General features: G+C 34.6%; 1 protein-coding gene across 7 annotated transcripts in view; it reads left to right on the forward strand.

Annotated features, from left to right (window-relative positions):
• The window catches only part of MON2 (MON2 homolog, regulator of endosome-to-Golgi trafficking), a 111,030-nt gene that overhangs the window by 78,039 nt on the left and 15,889 nt on the right, over positions 1-17,102 (forward strand). For 4 of the 7 annotated variants that reach the window (XM_044941575.1, XM_006072610.3, XM_044941576.1 and 1 more), the window contains 6 exons: positions 2,831-2,974; positions 3,592-3,609; positions 3,902-4,030; positions 8,195-8,385; positions 13,123-13,183; positions 14,652-14,775. In XM_044941575.1, coding sequence (XP_044797510.1) covers positions 2,831-2,974; positions 3,592-3,609; positions 3,902-4,030; positions 8,195-8,385; positions 13,123-13,183; positions 14,652-14,775 — 667 coding nt within the window. Of the gene's footprint in view, positions 1-1,708; positions 2,785-2,830; positions 2,975-3,591; positions 3,610-3,901; positions 4,031-8,194; positions 8,386-13,122; positions 13,184-14,651; positions 14,776-17,102 lie in introns of those variants that run through there. The other 3 variants (XM_044941578.1, XM_006072611.3, XM_044941579.1) reach the window with 3 other exon arrangements.

Genomic DNA, 17,102 nt, shown 5'->3' on the forward strand with positions numbered 1-17,102 from the left:
TTTAATATTTCCTAACAGAAGACTTAACATATTTCATTATTAATAAGAGTGTTTTTATATTTTCCCCCACAGGTGTCAGAAAATTTTTTCACAAGCAAAACATACTTGCTTTGGAAGTTTATTCTTAAACTAATAAGCTATTCTGCAAAACACTTTACTGATTAAAAACTGTTTTCCTTCTTAAAGGAAAAACTCATTTCTAATTTCATATTTACCCTTATATTGTTTAGAGTTTCAGGGTCATATGTTTTTCCTCTTGGTTTTCATATCACTAGTTCCCAACCAAAATGACTTAGTCCTATAGGCTAATTTTTTTTTTCCCCAAGATATTTTTACATACCTAGGGGACATGAGAATTTGATTATCTGTTTTCCTAAGTTTTGAGATCAGGAGACTGCATCTATCTTACTTATTGCTAACCTTTGTGAAGGCTGATAACTGGTAGCATATGTACCTCCATGGTCAAGACTACTAGAGTGGTACTTCAGGAGACACTGTCACATTGTGTGTGAATGGGGCTTCTACTTAATGGGGGCAATTTTCTGAATCTCTCTGTACTTTGGCTTCCTCATCCATAAAAGGGAAATAATAACTCTGTAACTTTTTTTCTTAGTAAGTGGGATAGTATTTGTAAGGCATTTAGTGCCTGGCACAGTTACAAACATTCAGTAAACGTTAGCTGTTATTATTTTCATTATCATATTATCTTGCAAAGGCCTTAGTACATGCTAAGTACAGAATGAATTATTTTAAATGACTTAATAAGAGAAACTTTGAATCATGTCAGATGTTAGATGTCCGGTTTCTTTTTTTTGTTTTCACATACACAATTTTCAGGGATTAATAGGAAATATTGTCCAGATAGATTGGGGCTTCCCAGGTGGCGCTAGTGGTAAAGAACCCGTCTGCTAATGCAGGAAAGTTAAGAGATGAAAGTTCTATTCCTGGGTCTGGAAGATCCCCTGGAGGAGGTCATGGCAATCCATTCCAGTATTCTTGCCTGGAGAATCCCATGGACAGAGGAGCCTTTCGGCTCCATAGGGTCCATATGGTTCCATAGGGTCACAAAGAGTTGGACATGACTATAGTGATTTCACAAGCATGCTTATTGATTCTTAGCTTTTGGATGAAATCTGCCACCAGATTTACACTATAGGCTTTTCTGATTCAGAATATTGAAGAAAAGCCAATACTAATAACTTTTTCTTAGATGAAGTTTGTTGTTAAATTGACTCCATATTATGTATTTTAAGATCTCAGGATTCAGCTGTAACACTGTTAGTAAGTTTTGTTTTGTTTGTTTATAAAGCACCACAAAAAATCAAAACATATAGTCCAGATCATTATTTGGTGCTATTTCCAGAAAAATTTTGATACTTAGTTTTCTAAGGTCTTCACACAGAATTTTGCTCTTCCTCTCTCCCGCCCCTCCTTTCCCTTCCTTCCTGCCTGCCTTTCTTTGTCATTGAAAATAAAATAATTCATTTAGGATAATTATCTCTTTTCCACAGTAATCGCTACATATTTAATTCTAAGAGTTAAGACTCAGCAAGAAGTTAAAAAAGAAGATTGTGAAATTAGTTAGTAGAGAGAATTTTTTTAGGCTGTTTACTTTTTAAGTTCTCATTCACTTTTTCTGAGAAAAATAACCAAATAAAGGAAGATGGTATTACATATCCTCATTCTGCTTTCCACATTGTAATTACAGGATGATCTGATGGTATGTATGGGCAGCACTTTGCTTATCTACTTTGTATCTCAAGATCACTTTATTAAAGCTAAATGGCTACCCATTCTCTGAGGGAGAATAAATCTGGTCTGTTATCTGACGGGTTAAAAAAGCCATGATTGTAGGAAAATATACATGTTGTACACATAGTTTTAAAGAAAGTCCTTAAAATTTTGAGATGCTTTGAATTTTGATTTTGTATTTTAAAGGTGCCTCAAATGTAGGATGATTATGCTTTTTGTTTTGGAAAGCACAAATATATTTTAGATACTCCATAAATTATATCATTAAATATTTTTCCTACAGAGAAAAATAAACGCTCAGACAGGAAAATATGAAAGGATGGGAGGAGAAAACACATTTGTTGCTAGACAAAATAAAAACATGAGATTTAAGTTCTTTCAACATATTTGATGTAATTAGAATTTGTAGTGTCTGAATATACAATTTATTCTTTGTTTTATGAAATTGTAGCATTAAGTTTAATTTTTATTAAATTTTTTTCTTGTTTTATATCAAGTCTATGTATTGATACATTAGATGCTAAATATACACTGCCCAGTTAAAAATTAATACATACATTTCTTTTAGAAACAGATTTTCATTCATGACTTATTTTCCCAACTGTAATGAACATGCTTACTTGTTAAAGTCTCTGGTCCATGCATGGTGCAGGCATAAGCTGTCATTTTCATGAACTAATGTCATCAGTTAAGCACTTAAGTAGAAGTCAATCTCATTTTGGTCAGTGAAGCATTCTAAATTGTCTAAAGTGTGTGTTACTGAACAAATGATCAGATTGTGGAACCTCAGAATGGCCCATGACTTCTCTTTAAGTGCTTGCCCTTTGTTTAGTCTGCTAAGTAATAAGCCACACTTTTAATTAAAAAGTATTTTTTAGCTGATTAAAGTATTTAGCCTATACTTTATTCAATATTAGTTTAAAATAGTTTAAATGTCCTTCAGGGCTTCAAAAAGTATATAATGCTTAACATAAAATAAGACAGTCTTTAAGATTCTTTGGTTAAACAAAAGCATAAATGGTAAAGAACTTAATGGAGTTCAGATTATACATTTTATTGTTCATATATTGTTTTATAGGCCATCTGTGTAGGACCAGAAAACATGCAGATAATGTATCCCGCTATATTTGACCAGTTACTGGCATTTGTAGAATTTTCATGTAAACCTCCACAGTATGGACAGCTGGAAACAAAACACATTGCAAATGCAAAATATAATCAGGTAATTTGCTATAAATTATATTTATTCTGTAAAATTTCATGTCTTATAAATGTAGTCAGTTCCACTTAAGATGGACTTTATCTCCAAACTTTTTCTTTCACAAATAAACTTTCATATTTCTATTAACAGTTTAAACTGGAAAGAAACATTATTTGGAAAACCTGTGCCCCTTCTTTTTTTTTTTTTTAAATTGTTTATTGCTTTCTTTTCCCAAGTGGTTCTCCAGAAAGCTTGGCCTTTCCTGATACTCTGTAGTACATCTTTCTTCAGAGTTCCTTTCTTGGTGTCCTCATTATACTATAAAATGGCTTCTAAATCCCTATGCCTAGTCCTACTCTTATCTAAAATAGATAACTGCAATAGAAAATGAAGAAATGAGAAGTTGTCTACTACTGGTGTGAAATTTAGTTGGATTTTACATAAAAGATTTTTTAGCCATAGTTGGCAAATTTTAACTTTGTTTTGGCTTAGGGGAAAAATAAATTTCTGAATGCATGCACATGCTGATTTTGTTCACTCAACATAAAAATTATAATTTTACATGGTCCGAAAAGTAGTTTAATGTGTATTAACTTTTCTCATTCTATTTGTCTTGCAACACAATGGAATCACAATAGATCCAACTATTTGCACCGGTGAGTTAAATTTCCTAAAATTGTCCTAACCTATTGGCAACAAATAAAGTACATCTTTCCCAGTTTTTGATAGAATGCTCTATGTACTTTTTCTGATAGTTTTAATTTTTGCCTGGCTGAAAATTACTCTTTCATGAAATTATATCTCTTTGAAAACTTTGCATGTAATAAAACAATCTGACCTAAAACCAAGGCCTGAACTTTAAGACAAAGAAGCTTTCACTTTGAAAACAATATGATTTCATTTAATCTCATTTTTATTTTAACTCCATGTGAAAATATTACTTTCTAGGCGGAATGGGTTGCCTTGAATTATGTACCATTTGCTGAAAGGTCTTTAGACGTAGTTGTGGATTTATATCAAAAAACAGCCTGTCACAAAGCAGTGGTGAATGAGAAAGTACTCCAGAATATTATTAAGGTATCTTTTTAAAAAATTTTTATACTTTCATTTAATGATGATAACATTATTGAAATTTATCTTTAGGTAATTGTATATTGTCATATATTAAAATAAATGGAAAAATATAATCTGTTATTATTTATAATGATTTTGCTCCAACATTCATGAATATTATTTAGGAAGCTGTTGCTATGAAATGAGAAGGTTTTTTTAATAAAAAATATTTTAAAATATGCATTCGATTTTATGATTTTTTATCTTTGGCACAAGACAATAAGCATCTTGTTTCTTAGGACAGTACTTCTCATACTTTGATAAGCATTCAAGGAGAAATTCACAATTCATCCTATCGATTTAACTGATCATGCATACTTTTTTTGAAAGCCAGTTCCTCAGTGCATGGACAACCATTATTAAAATTCATCTGCTGTTGTGTGTGTCCCATTCCTCCAAAGTTTATTTCCTTTTTTCCCCCTCTGTTTTGAAGGACAAACCTAAACCTTGCTCTTACTCTAATAGGTAGATGCTTTTATTTACTGGATAATTACAGTCTGATCTGAACTCTCTTCCCTCAAGGAAGAAGCCCTTTCTCTGTTCATGGTTCATCCTTCTCTTTGTGTTCATCCGTTTCTTTTCCCACCGTTCTTTGCTGGCAATTCTTTCAGCCTCTTATACTTTATCCTGGGAATATGTCCCAGGTGGCACTAGTGGTTAAGAACCCATCTGCCAATGCAGGAGACATAAGAGATGTGGGTTTGGTCCCTGGGTCAGGAAGATCCCCTGGAGGAGGGCACAGTAACCCACTCCAGTATTTTTGCCTGGAGCATCCCATGAACAGAAGAGCCTGGCGAGCTATAGTCCATTGGGTCCCACAGAGTCAGATACGACTGAAGTGACTTAGCACGCATGCATGCTGAACACTTCCCTCAAGGAAGAAGACCTTTCTCTGTTCCAAGGCTCATCCTTCTTTTTGTGTTCATCCTTTTCTGTTCCCACCTTTCTTTGTTGTTAATTCTTTCAGCCTGTTATACTTATCCTGGGAATAAGTTTAAGCCTTTTATGTAAAATCTTTCTCTCATTTGACTTCTTACTCAAAATTGTTCTCTTTCAACTTTCCTTTACTTCTAAGCTCCTTTAAACAACTTGTAGCCTTCACCTAACCACCACTCACTCTAACCTGTTGTACCCAGGCTCACTTCCATATTCTGCTAAAAAAACTATTTACTTGAAGTTACAGAAGACAAAAGTCTTTAAATTCTAAGCCCTTTCTAATTCTTGATTTTCCTTGTTAATATGGTACTGCTCTGGCCTTTTTTTAAAAAATAGCTTTATTTATTTTTGGCTGTGCTGGGTCTTTGTTGCTGCGTGGGCTTTTCTCTAATTGGGGTGAGCTGGGGCTACTCTTTGTTGCAGCGTGCAGGCTTCTCATTGCGGTGGCTTCTCTTGTTGTGGAGCACAGGCGCAACAGTTGTGGCACAAGAGCTTAGTTGCTCAAGTGCATGTTGGATCTTCCGTGACCAGGAATTGAACCCATGTACCCTGCCTTGGCAGGCAGATTGTTTACCACTGAGCCGCCAGCGAAGCCCCTGGCCTTCTTAAAATTGTTTCTTCCCTTGATTTTCTGTCATAGTTCTTTCTGCCCCTCACCACTCATCCCCTCAAAACTGTCTTGTATCTCCTGATTTGTTGAGAATAAATTTTAAGCACCTCTGTCGCGGGTACTAAGAAATAGTAGAGATTAAAAATGAATAAGATAGTTCATACATTTAATAATTCAATAAAGGATCTATAAGAAGGAAAATAATAATGCAATATATTGAGTACTAAGTGAAGACCTCCAAGTAGAGGCAGCTTTGTGTTCAGAGAAAGCTGGATTAGCATAGTGCACTGCTGTGTACTTGCTGCTCTGTGATTTTGGAGCAAATGAAACTGAGAGTGTTTCTCATCTGTAAAAGAAGGATAATACAATGCAAATTTCATGTCTTAACCATTAAGAGATTCAAGTGAAATATGGCATTTAACAATACTTGCCAAGTAGTCAGTATTGAATAAAAATTAAGTTCTCCCTTCCCTCTGTAGACAAGGAAATAACTAAACTGCCAATGGGATTCTGGCAAGGGTTAAATAAAGTAACATTTGGAGAAGGAATACCCAGCAACAAGGGAGAAGGAGTTCTAGATCAATTAAACAACATAAAGATCATGGTATATTTTTAAAGCATTGTTGAGAAATCCCACTTAGGGAGCTAACAGGGCCTGGAATAGGTCTGAAAAACTGGCTTTGGGTTTTACAAGCCATCATAAGGAATCAGACCTTCTTTAACCACTGAAGAGCTGAACTTGGAGGAGTGATATGAATCAGTTTGTATTTTTAATGGAATTAAATAATCTGTTTTCTGTATTTTTGAACAGTTTGTTGATTCCACTTACTACATGTATTGTGTTAATTGGACAAGGCTCTTCCTTCCTTGGAAACTGAGCTTTGTGACAGCAAGAACTGAATTTTCTAGTTTCACATACATTTATTGAGTATATAGGATATGCCAGTCTCTATATTCATTAAATATTTTTTAAAAAATGTATAAGTCAAATGTATCTGTTGTACTTAACATTCCCTTGACACTGGTAAACTATTAATCTAGTAGTAAACTATCTAATCTTAAATTATAACCTGTTAATTCAGAGTGGCCCATGTATAATTTAGTGTTCTTTTGTTGGCATATGACACACATTCAGTCTCTGACTAGCTTTAAGAATAAAAGGGCATGCTTAGTTGGAAAAGTCAGAGATTAGAGGGAGGGCTTTGGGATTGGTGTATCCAGTGGTTCAGTACTATCTCCAGAAACTAAATTTTTTTCTTCCTTGTTCTGATTTCCAAAGGTTGACTGCATATCCTATGTATTTCCTCATAGTTGTAGGCTAATAAAGGGATTATATGTCAGCAGCAAGTGTGTGTGTGTGTGTGTGTGTATCAGATTATTCTTAAGTTACTACAGTTGGCCTTAAATAAACCAGCTTTAGTTCCATGCCTAGTCTTGAACCAGTGGTTATGGCCAGAGAAATGGAATAGATTGATTGGCTTAATAAACTAATCATCTCCTTACCCTAATTTCCAACTGGATGTGGGGAGGGGAAAAAGATTCTGGGTAGGCTAAATTATCTTTTGTTATCATAATATTGTGTAATGGTTCACATGTTCAGTATGTAAGTATTCAATAATAATTTGTGTGGAAGATGAAATCAGATTTTAGATTCACTCCATAACATTGAATTATGAAAATGTATCTCTTTTAATTTTTATCTTTCTCAGACTAGAATTTTTATATAAAAATAGAGTCTGGGCACTCTCATGAACATAATCAGATGGTATATTGGAACTGTTTATTGATGGTGCTCTGGGCTAATTCACTGTGATGGTTGGGTCAATCTAGTCGTCTAGTTGTTGGATAGAACTATGACCAGGGAACTTCATTCTAAGCCACCAAATTAGTTCTTTAATGATTAACAGCAAGGTGACCAATTAGAAAGTAAGTCTCATTATTTCAGTCACTATACAGATGGTATGCTCTGACTTTAAAGATAAAGTCAACCAAATTCTTAAATTACCAGTTTTTCTCAAATATTTGCAAAAGGAAGAAAGTACATTAAAATGTTAGTGTAGAATATAAAATTCAAAAAATTTTAGAGATAAAATATAAAACATAGTAATATTCTCTAGGCTATGTTTACCTAACTATTAGTAAAAATTATTGATCTCTCTTGGATAGAAGAGACCCCATTCATCAAATTAGTTTTTGCCAGAACTACGGCAGAATGCTCTAAGTTTATAACTGCATTAGAGAAGCTGCAAGATTGTAAATTTACTACTCTTAATCTTAACTTTTCAGAAAACATCCTTATATTTTATGATGAGAAACTACGGTCCAAAAACAGTTATTACTTCTTCAGGGTCATTGTTTGTAAAATGGACATAGGACTTAAAAGTATATCTTCCTAGGTAGTATGATTTGAAAACCATGTCTGAGAATTGGCCTTTCTAGAAAGTAACATCTATTTAAAATGAAAATACTTATCTTATTTTTTATAAGAACAAAGAGAAGCTGTAATTTTTTTTAAAAAAGTAGTTAAAGGCTGAGTGTTTGTTTTAATTAGTATTTATCTTAAACTGTCTTTATTTTCCCAGACTCTTAGGGTTCCCCTCAGCTTGAAGTATTCCTGCCCTTCTGAAAGCACTTGGAAACTAGCAGTATCTTCTCTCCTCAAAGTTCTTTCTATTGGGCTACCTGTTGCCCGGCAACATGCTTCTTCGGGAAAATTTGACAGTATGTGGCCGGAACTAGCCAACACCTTTGAAGACTTTCTCTTTACTAAAAGGTCAGCTCATTCATTTTTACAATTAAGACAATCTTTCAAGAAGTGCACATTATACCTATAATTGCCTAAGAACAGTATTTCTCATTATTCATTAGTTAACTAATTGACTATTAAGATTGCTAGATTGTATACAAAGAACGAGTTAGGCATTTATGCACTTGGTACATTATCTGTAAGCAGAGGATAATTTTGCTCTTTACCATGTTGCTGGTTGTAAGATAGGAGTCTTTTCTATAAGACCACATGATTAAATCATAATTAAGGAACCATGGTTTTAACTTGATGAATCTAAGATCTGTTAAAAAAATCCAATGTCCATTTAACATCACAAGAGAAGAACCATATCAGAAAATCAGTTTTTTTCAGAATAAATAAGATCGTTGGTAATAATGAACAGCTCTTTAAGATGTTTAAGTTGTGCAAAGAAGAGTGAAATTTTCATTGTGTAATGTGCAACAGAGGGTGTATCTTAAGGATGCTATTTTGGCCCCTCACTGAATGAGAATAGGATAATTGAAATGTGGGCTAAATTTTTTGAATGAGGAATCTGCTCCAGTCTGTCTAAAGCTATACTAATACAGCAGTCATTGCTGCTGCTGCTGCTGCTGCTAAGTCGCTTCAGTCGTGTCCGACTCTGTGCGACCCCGTAGACGGCAGCCCACCAGGCCCCGCCGTCCCTGGGATTCTCCAGGCAAGAACACTGGAGTGGGTTGCCATTTCCTCCTCCAATGCATGAAAATGAAAAGTGAAAGTGAAGTGGCTCAGTCGTGTCCGACTCTTAGCCACCCCATGGACTGCAGCCTACCAGGCTCCTCCGTCCATGGGATTTTCCAGGCAAGAGTACTGGAGTGGGGTGCCAAACTAGCTACAACTAAATTTTTAATTAACTGCTTAAGTCGCTTCAGTCGTGTCCAACTCTGTGTGACCCCATAGACGGCAGCCCACCAGGCTCCCCCGTCCCTGGGATTCTCCAGGAAAAACACTGGAGTGGGTTGCCATTTCCTTCGCCAATGCATGAAAGTGAAAAGTGAAAGTGAAGTCTCTCAGTCGTGTCCGACCCTCAGCAACCCCATGGACTGCAGCCCACCAGGCTCCTCTGTCCATGGGATTTTCCAGGCAAGAGTACTGGAGTGGGGTGCCATTGCCTTCTCCTTTTAATTAACTAAGTCACATTAAAAATTGAGTTCTTCAGTCTCATTAGCCAGTCTCATTAGCCATGTCTCATGTGTGGCTAGTGGTTACTATAGAGGGCACTGCAGATCATTGAACATTTCCGTCATAGGAAGTTCTGTTAGGCAGCACTGATCTAAAATGTACCATTTTATTAGAGATGGGCTTATCACTAATAGCTGTGATAGGTAGGTAGTCTTCAGTACTCCTACAATCTAATTTTCCTTTGTGCTATAGTGATGAAATTCTATGATAACAAAAGTTTTCCTGTTTTGTTTTTTTAATCCATTAATCACTTTTTTAAACTGTAGAATGATGAATATGCCATGTACTGCTGTGTAACCATTTTAAATTGCTAGTTTGAAATCATTTAAATTATTAATTTCATATACATGAAAAATTTACATTGGCACGTTGACGATGATCAGATGAGTCTACAGCAGAGTGATTTAATGAAGAAATTTTGTCTGTCTTTCTAATGTTTAGTTATTTAGTAAAGAAAAATTGTAGAGTGCAGAAGCTTAACTTAAATTTTTTCTCTATAAGAGCTTATCTGATGTTTCAGAATTAGAAGCAATGATATGTGATCCTAATTTCTGTTTCCATAACTAGTCAGATTTTGTTTCGCTTTCTTAAATATTTCTTACCTCTAGAACTCTTACTGATACCAATGCAAGCATACTATACCTTCTCTGTGCTGTTTCCCAACTGTTTATGGTCTGCAAGCTGCTTTCACAAGGCAGTACGGTAACAGAAAACAAAACCAAAATTAACTAGAAGAAAGGAGAGGCTTTGGACATCACTGAGGGCTATCGTAAATGAATGAATTATTTAAAAGAGTGAAAGAAAAATCCAGTTAAAAATGAGAAACTAAAAGATTGTAGCCTGGTAGACACTTGGACTTCCCTGGTGGCTCAGACGGTTAAGCGTCTTGTCTACAATGTGGGTGACCCGGGTTCGATCCCTGGGTCAGGAAGATCCACTGGAAAAGGAAATGGCAATCCACTCCAGTACTGTTGCCTGGAAAATCCCATGGACAGAGGAGCCTGGTAGGCTACAGTCCATGGGGTTGCAAAGAGTCGGACACAACTGAGCGACTTCACTTACTTACTTAGACACTTGAGGTCTATTAGGAATTCATTCAAACACCCTTTTAATACCAAAACACGGTGGTAGTTCTTTAGAACAGTGGTTCCCAGCCTTTTTGGAACCAGAGACCAATTTCATGGAAAACAGCTGCTTATCTCCTGCTGTGTGGCTGGGTTCCTAATGGGGTTGGGGACCCCTGCTGCAGAAGATACATGGGCTAGTGGGAATTCATACAGTCATGGTCTGTTGACCTTCAGTTAAAAACACTAAGTACTACCCGGAAGAATTGAAACATTCACACAAAAACTTGTACACTAATGTTTATAGCAATATTATCATAATAGCCAAATAAATGAAAACAATCCAAATGTTCTGATGAATGGATAAATTTGATTTGTACATGCATACAGTGGAATAGTTAGCCGCGAAATACTGATGCATATTACAATATAGATGAATCTTGAAATCGTTATGCTAAGTGAAAGAATGCAAACACAAATGAGGTCACATACAGTTTGACTTGTGTTTCAGAGTTGGGAGGAGGGTAGAATAAGGCATGACTACTCATGGATGCAGAGTTTCTTTTGGAGGTGATGAAAATATTCTAGAATTAAAAATGACCATTGTACAACTTTGTGACTATACTAAAAAGCATTATATGATACCATTTAAAAGGATACATTTTATGGTATGAATTACATTTCAAAAAATAAATTTAATGTACCATACAGACAGAACTGAAGAAAAATACAAATAATATTTTATCAGTTTGAAGTCTCTTTTCTGTCAAATAAGGATTCATGAAAAAAATTTTTTTTAAGATTTCCATTATACTTCTCAAACTTAGAGACTATAACAATCTTATATGTCCCATTTGTACCTACAATATTGACTATCTCCCTTTATAATTTATAGGTAAATTCTGTTAATCATCTGTGGTTTTAAAAGCTCAACCAATGTTTTTTGATACGCTCACAATATCTAGTAAGGATTGCTATTGTTCAGTTGCTAAGTTGTGTCTGACTCTTTGCGACCCCATGGACTGCGCAGCATGCCTGATTCCTCTCTGTCTCCTCAGTTCCACAGATTTGCTCAAATTCACGTGCATTGAATTGGTGATGGTGTCTAACATCTCATCCTCTGCTTCCCCCTTCTCCATTTGTCTTTTGTCTTTCCCAGATCTAGTAAGAATACTAACTATAAATTAAAACAAATAACCACTATAGTGAATTCTGAGATCAGAATATTCAGCCTGTCCACAGTTGAATAAATTTCTGATTTTATTGATCATTAGAATTAGGAGTAAACTTTTCAGCTTTGTACACTATTCCCTTCCCTCATATATATTTAAAAAGTAGTTTAGTGTTTCTGATGTGTGATCCCAATAATGTTAATACTGTATGTTCTTGATAAGCTTTTTTTAATTGGTAGTTAGCCAATTGGTATTTTCTCTGTGTGTGTCTATTTTAATACATGTAATGAGATAAACCAGATAATACCAAATAGAGAAAGAATAGCTCTAGATATAAAACTGTATACTGTACCTCTAAATCTAAACATGGTGATACTGTTCTTACATTTATAACTTTTATAAAAGAGCAGAACTTAGGCTCAGATATAAGTCTAGGTTCAAATTGTGGTTTGTCATTTATTTGCAATGTGTCTTGGTCATATGACTAGCCATTCAAAGCTTCAGTTTCCTCTTCTGTCAATTACATGGTAATACCTGTGGTTACTGTGAATATAGGTGATACTGTGAATAAAGCTCTTAATACAGTGGTTGGCTTTCTAATTTTTGCTGTCATTATTATTGTAATAATCATTATCATCCTATTCTCAGCTGTTTTTAAAAGTGCTTAATATTTCATTGTTTCATAAGCTTAATAGAACTTTACTGCCCATTCTTATTAAGAGCCACAGGGTCTAGAATTGACTCTGGGTCTCTCAGAACTGTTGATTTATTCTGATTTTGGTGGAACAGTTTTCTGCTTTAGAAAGTCTGAACCAGTCCTCTTTTCAGATGTTTGCTATCTTTTATTATAAATATATTTAGTATATCATATTTATTACAAATTAGTGATTAATGGGCTGTCACTGAGTGAATAATTAAGCATCTTGACCATGGCTCTCTTAAATCACTGGCAGTATAAGTGAATTCAGTTTTTGTCACAATGGTAATTTTTGCTGTGACTCCAGATGATAGTATTTTTACTTTTCCTTGTTTTTCACTCATAGTACTAAAAGAAGTTTAGTTCTACGGATTTTATTTAGTTCAAGATTGAGCCAAGTATTTTTGTAGCTAAAATTTCATGTTTGTAATTAGAATACTAATTACTTTAAGAAATAACGGTTCTTTTAAATAAATGATAATGTTCTAACTTGGATGAGGAAATTTTTTTGATGTTCAAATTCTGTTTGTATTTTCAGGAAGTATTTTACCTTTAAAAATCAAGTCTTTTATTTGTTTATATTTTTTAGCATACCTCCAGATAACCTCTCTATTCAAGAATTTCAAAGAAATGAAAGTATTGATGTTGAGGTGAGGAATGTATTTAAAACATTTTCCTATGACTATACAAACCAAATAATAAAAATGTTGAAACTGTAAAATTGCTTAAAACATAAATAAAGTGATACATTGAATGTGAACCTAAAAACATTGAATGTGAACCTAAAAACATTAAAACTCTCAAAAAGGTTAAAGTTTAATTTTTAAAGCACTGATATTTAAAAAACTACTTTTTTATATTTGTTAGCTTTGTGCATGTTGTCTAGATACTTAATTGTGTCCACTCAATAAAGAGCAGTCCACTCAATAAAGAGCAGTTTAATTTTTAAAGCACTGATATTTAAAAAACTACTTTTTATATTTGTTAGCTTTGTGCATGTTGTCTAGATACTTAATTGTGTCCACTCAATAAAGAGCAGTTGATTTAGTAAAATAAATCTATCAGTGAGCATGTATTTGAGAGCTTTATAGTTTGACAAATCAGATGCTTGTATTTAAATGATAAGTTGCTCAGATTTTTCTATTTTTAACCAGCTGTAGCAATGGCACCCCACTCCAGTACTCTTGCCTGGAAAATCCCATGGACGGAGGAGCCTGGTGGGCTGCAGTCCATGGGGTCGCCGAGAGTCAGACACGACTGAGCGACTTCACTTTCACTTTTCACTTTCATGCACTGGAGAAGGAAATGGCAACCCACTCCAGTGTTCTTGCCTGGAGAATCCCAGGGACGGGGAGCCTGGTGGGCTGCCGTCTATGGAGTCACACAGAATCGGACATGACTGAAGTAACTTAGCAGCAGAAACAAATAATGAATGTTTTTTAAAGAATATATTCTTCTGATTATAAATGGAGTTTAAACAAGTAATTTTCAGTTACGGATTTTTGGTTGGGGGGTTTATTATTCCCATGTAAGTGGGATAGGGGAACTTTTTAAATAAAACAAATAAATTACATAAAAAGCGTTGGCATCATATACAGATGTAAAATATTGCCTTTTGTCCCATTGCTGTACTAACTCTTATAAACTCTTCTTCAAACTTTTGTTTTTCTTTAAAAGGCAAAATAATACATTATATGTTAGAAATAAGCTATTTAATAAAAATGAATATAACTTCTTAATAGCTCATTTTTATGGTACTAAAAGGTGATTTAAATCTTATTCTTAGTCCCTTTTTAGATATGGTATTCTAACGTGGATGTATTTCATATGCTGATTTGTTTTTTCTCCCGAGCACACTTTGCATTTATCATGTTGAATATCCAAATTTATTGAATTTGTATAGTAAACAGTTTGTAAGTATTGACTATTTGTAATAAAGTTTATTCACTAAGATCCATGAGGGAAGCAAACTAATTATCCTCTATATTAACATTAAAATGCTTTTATACATCTATTAGGAAAGATTCTGATACTCTTTTAAAATAAAATTACAATTTTATTCTATAAGTTATTATCTCTTAAAAAATAATGCCTTTGAATTTGCCTCTTTTGTTTTAGGTAGTTCAGCTTATCAGCACTGAGATATTGCCTTATGCCAATTTTATTCCTAAGGAATTTGTTGGTCAGATAATGACTATGCTTAATAAAGGATCAATACATTCTCAGTCATCTTCATTTACAGGTATGTTATTTCAATGATTTTTTAAAAATGTTAATAAATACTGAAATACTTTTGAAGAAGCTGTCTTGTAGAAATGTTTACTTCTACAATTGTGGTAAATGTAAATGGGTGAATGGTTAAGAAAGAATGTAATGTAGAACATTAAGCTTTATGAGGGAAATATGTGATAAATATTCTGTGAATTATGTGTGATGAATTAAATTGCAGAGTACTTATGGAAATCACCTAAATCATTGCAGGCTGACATAAGTTAGCCAGTTTTGTGAAGTCATGGATTATTGTGAAGTAATGACTGTGTATTCTTACCACTTAGTTAACTTGGTTAACTTAATAGTTGGGTAACAAGTGTCAGTTTTGTCATCTATAAAATAAAGATCCTAATACCAACCTCTCAGGACTATAAATTGCAGTTAGTCCATTTACAAACTGGTTCTTTTTCCTAGTGTGGACAGTTTTTTAAAATAATCTGGTAAAGTGCAGGTTTAACATTCATTTCAGCTGCTCAGTTGTTTCCAACTCTGTGACGCCATGGATTGAAGCACCAACTCCTGGAGCTTGCTCAAACTCACATCCATTGAGTCGGTGATGCCATCCAACCATCTCATCCTCTGTCATCTGCTTCTCCTCCTGCCTTCAATCTTTCCCAGCATGCGGGTCTTTTCCAATGAGTCAGTTCTTTCATCAGGTGGCCAAAATATTGGAGTTTCAGCTTCAACATTAGTCCTTCCAATGAATATTCAGGGCTGATTTCCTTTAGGATGGACTGGTTGGATCTCCTTACAGTCCAAGGGACTCTCAAGAGTCTTCTCCAACACTAGAGTTCAAAAGCATCAGTTCTTTAGTGCTCAGCTTTCTTTATGTCCAACTCTCACATCCATGCATGACTACTGGAAAAACCATGGCTTTGACTAGACGGACCTTTGCTGGTAAAGTGATGTCTCTGCTTTTTATTATGCTATCTTGGTTGGCTTTTCTTCCAAAGAGCAAGCATCTTTTAATTTCATGGCTACAGTCACCATCTGCAGTGATTTTGGAGCCCCAAAAAATAAAGTCTGTCACTGTTTGCATTGTTTCCCCACCTGTTTGCCATGAAGTGATGGGACCGGATGCCATGATCTTAGTTTTCTGAATGTTAAGTTTTTAACAAACATTAGAGCATCAGAGAAAAATTTCTGAAGTCCATTTAATGTAGTTAACTTTTTAAGAATATTTAAAAATTATAGATCAGTTTTTATAAAATACATTTTAAGATCCTTATTTATAACTACATGTAAATATTCTGTTAAATAAGGACTATTGAATTATCATATATACTTTTTATAGCAATTTTTTGATGATACCTCTTGCTATTTATAGTATTAATTGTACCAAGATAAAGAAGGTACATGTATGTATATTCTTCCAGTGACTTTACAATCAGACACAAATTTTTCAGCTTTAACTTGGAGTTTTCTTTAAGTGTATACATACAAAGCCTTTTTGTTAATAAATAAGGCCAACTTATAAACACAGAGGTTCCAGTGATTATTTTTGGTGCCCTGTTCTTAAGTATGATCTGACAGCCAGAGCTCACAGATGATTGAGGAAATCTGCCAACACGAAAGAGAAAGACCAAAACAATTGAGAGGTTAGAAAAAAATGGGAAGAAAGAGATAAAAATGCAGAACCATAGAAAACATTTATTTTAAAAAATTATAATTAGGATGCTCAAGGGGATAAAAGATTTTACATTCATAAAACAAGAAAAATGCTGTTAAAGTGGAATAGTTAGAACACAAAAGAGTTCAAAGAAGCTAAAAATATGATAGCTGACATAAGTTCTATGAAAGGTTGGAAGAAAACATTAAGGAAAAACCTAGAAGTAGAGCAAAGACAAACAAGTGGACAATCTGAGAGGAAAGAAAATGGATCTCAGGGATGTTACATCTGACAGTAGGTCTTCCAAAAAGAGAAAAACTCGGAGAGGAAGTTATTAAAGAAACAAATTGAAGATATAAATCTGCAGATTAAAAGTAGTCACTCACAGACTTCCCTGGTGGTTTAGTGGTAAAGAAGCTACCTGCCAATGCAAGAGACACGGGTTCTATCCCTGTTCCAGGAAGATTCCACATGCCTCAGAGCAGCTAAGCCCACTCACCATAGCTTTGGAGCCTGTGCTCTGAAGCCTGGGAGTCACAACTCAGCAACTACTGAAGCCACATGTCTAGAGCCTGTGCTCTACAAAAAGACAAGCCACCGCAGTGAGAAGCCTGTACACAGCAACTAGAGAGTAGTCCCTGCTTGCCACAACTAGAGAAGAGCCTGCCCAGAAATGAAGACCCAGCACA

This window comes from Bubalus bubalis, chromosome 4, assembly GCF_019923935.1.
Source record: "Bubalus bubalis isolate 160015118507 breed Murrah chromosome 4, NDDB_SH_1, whole genome shotgun sequence".
Lineage (NCBI taxonomy): Eukaryota > Metazoa > Chordata > Mammalia > Artiodactyla > Bovidae > Bubalus > Bubalus bubalis.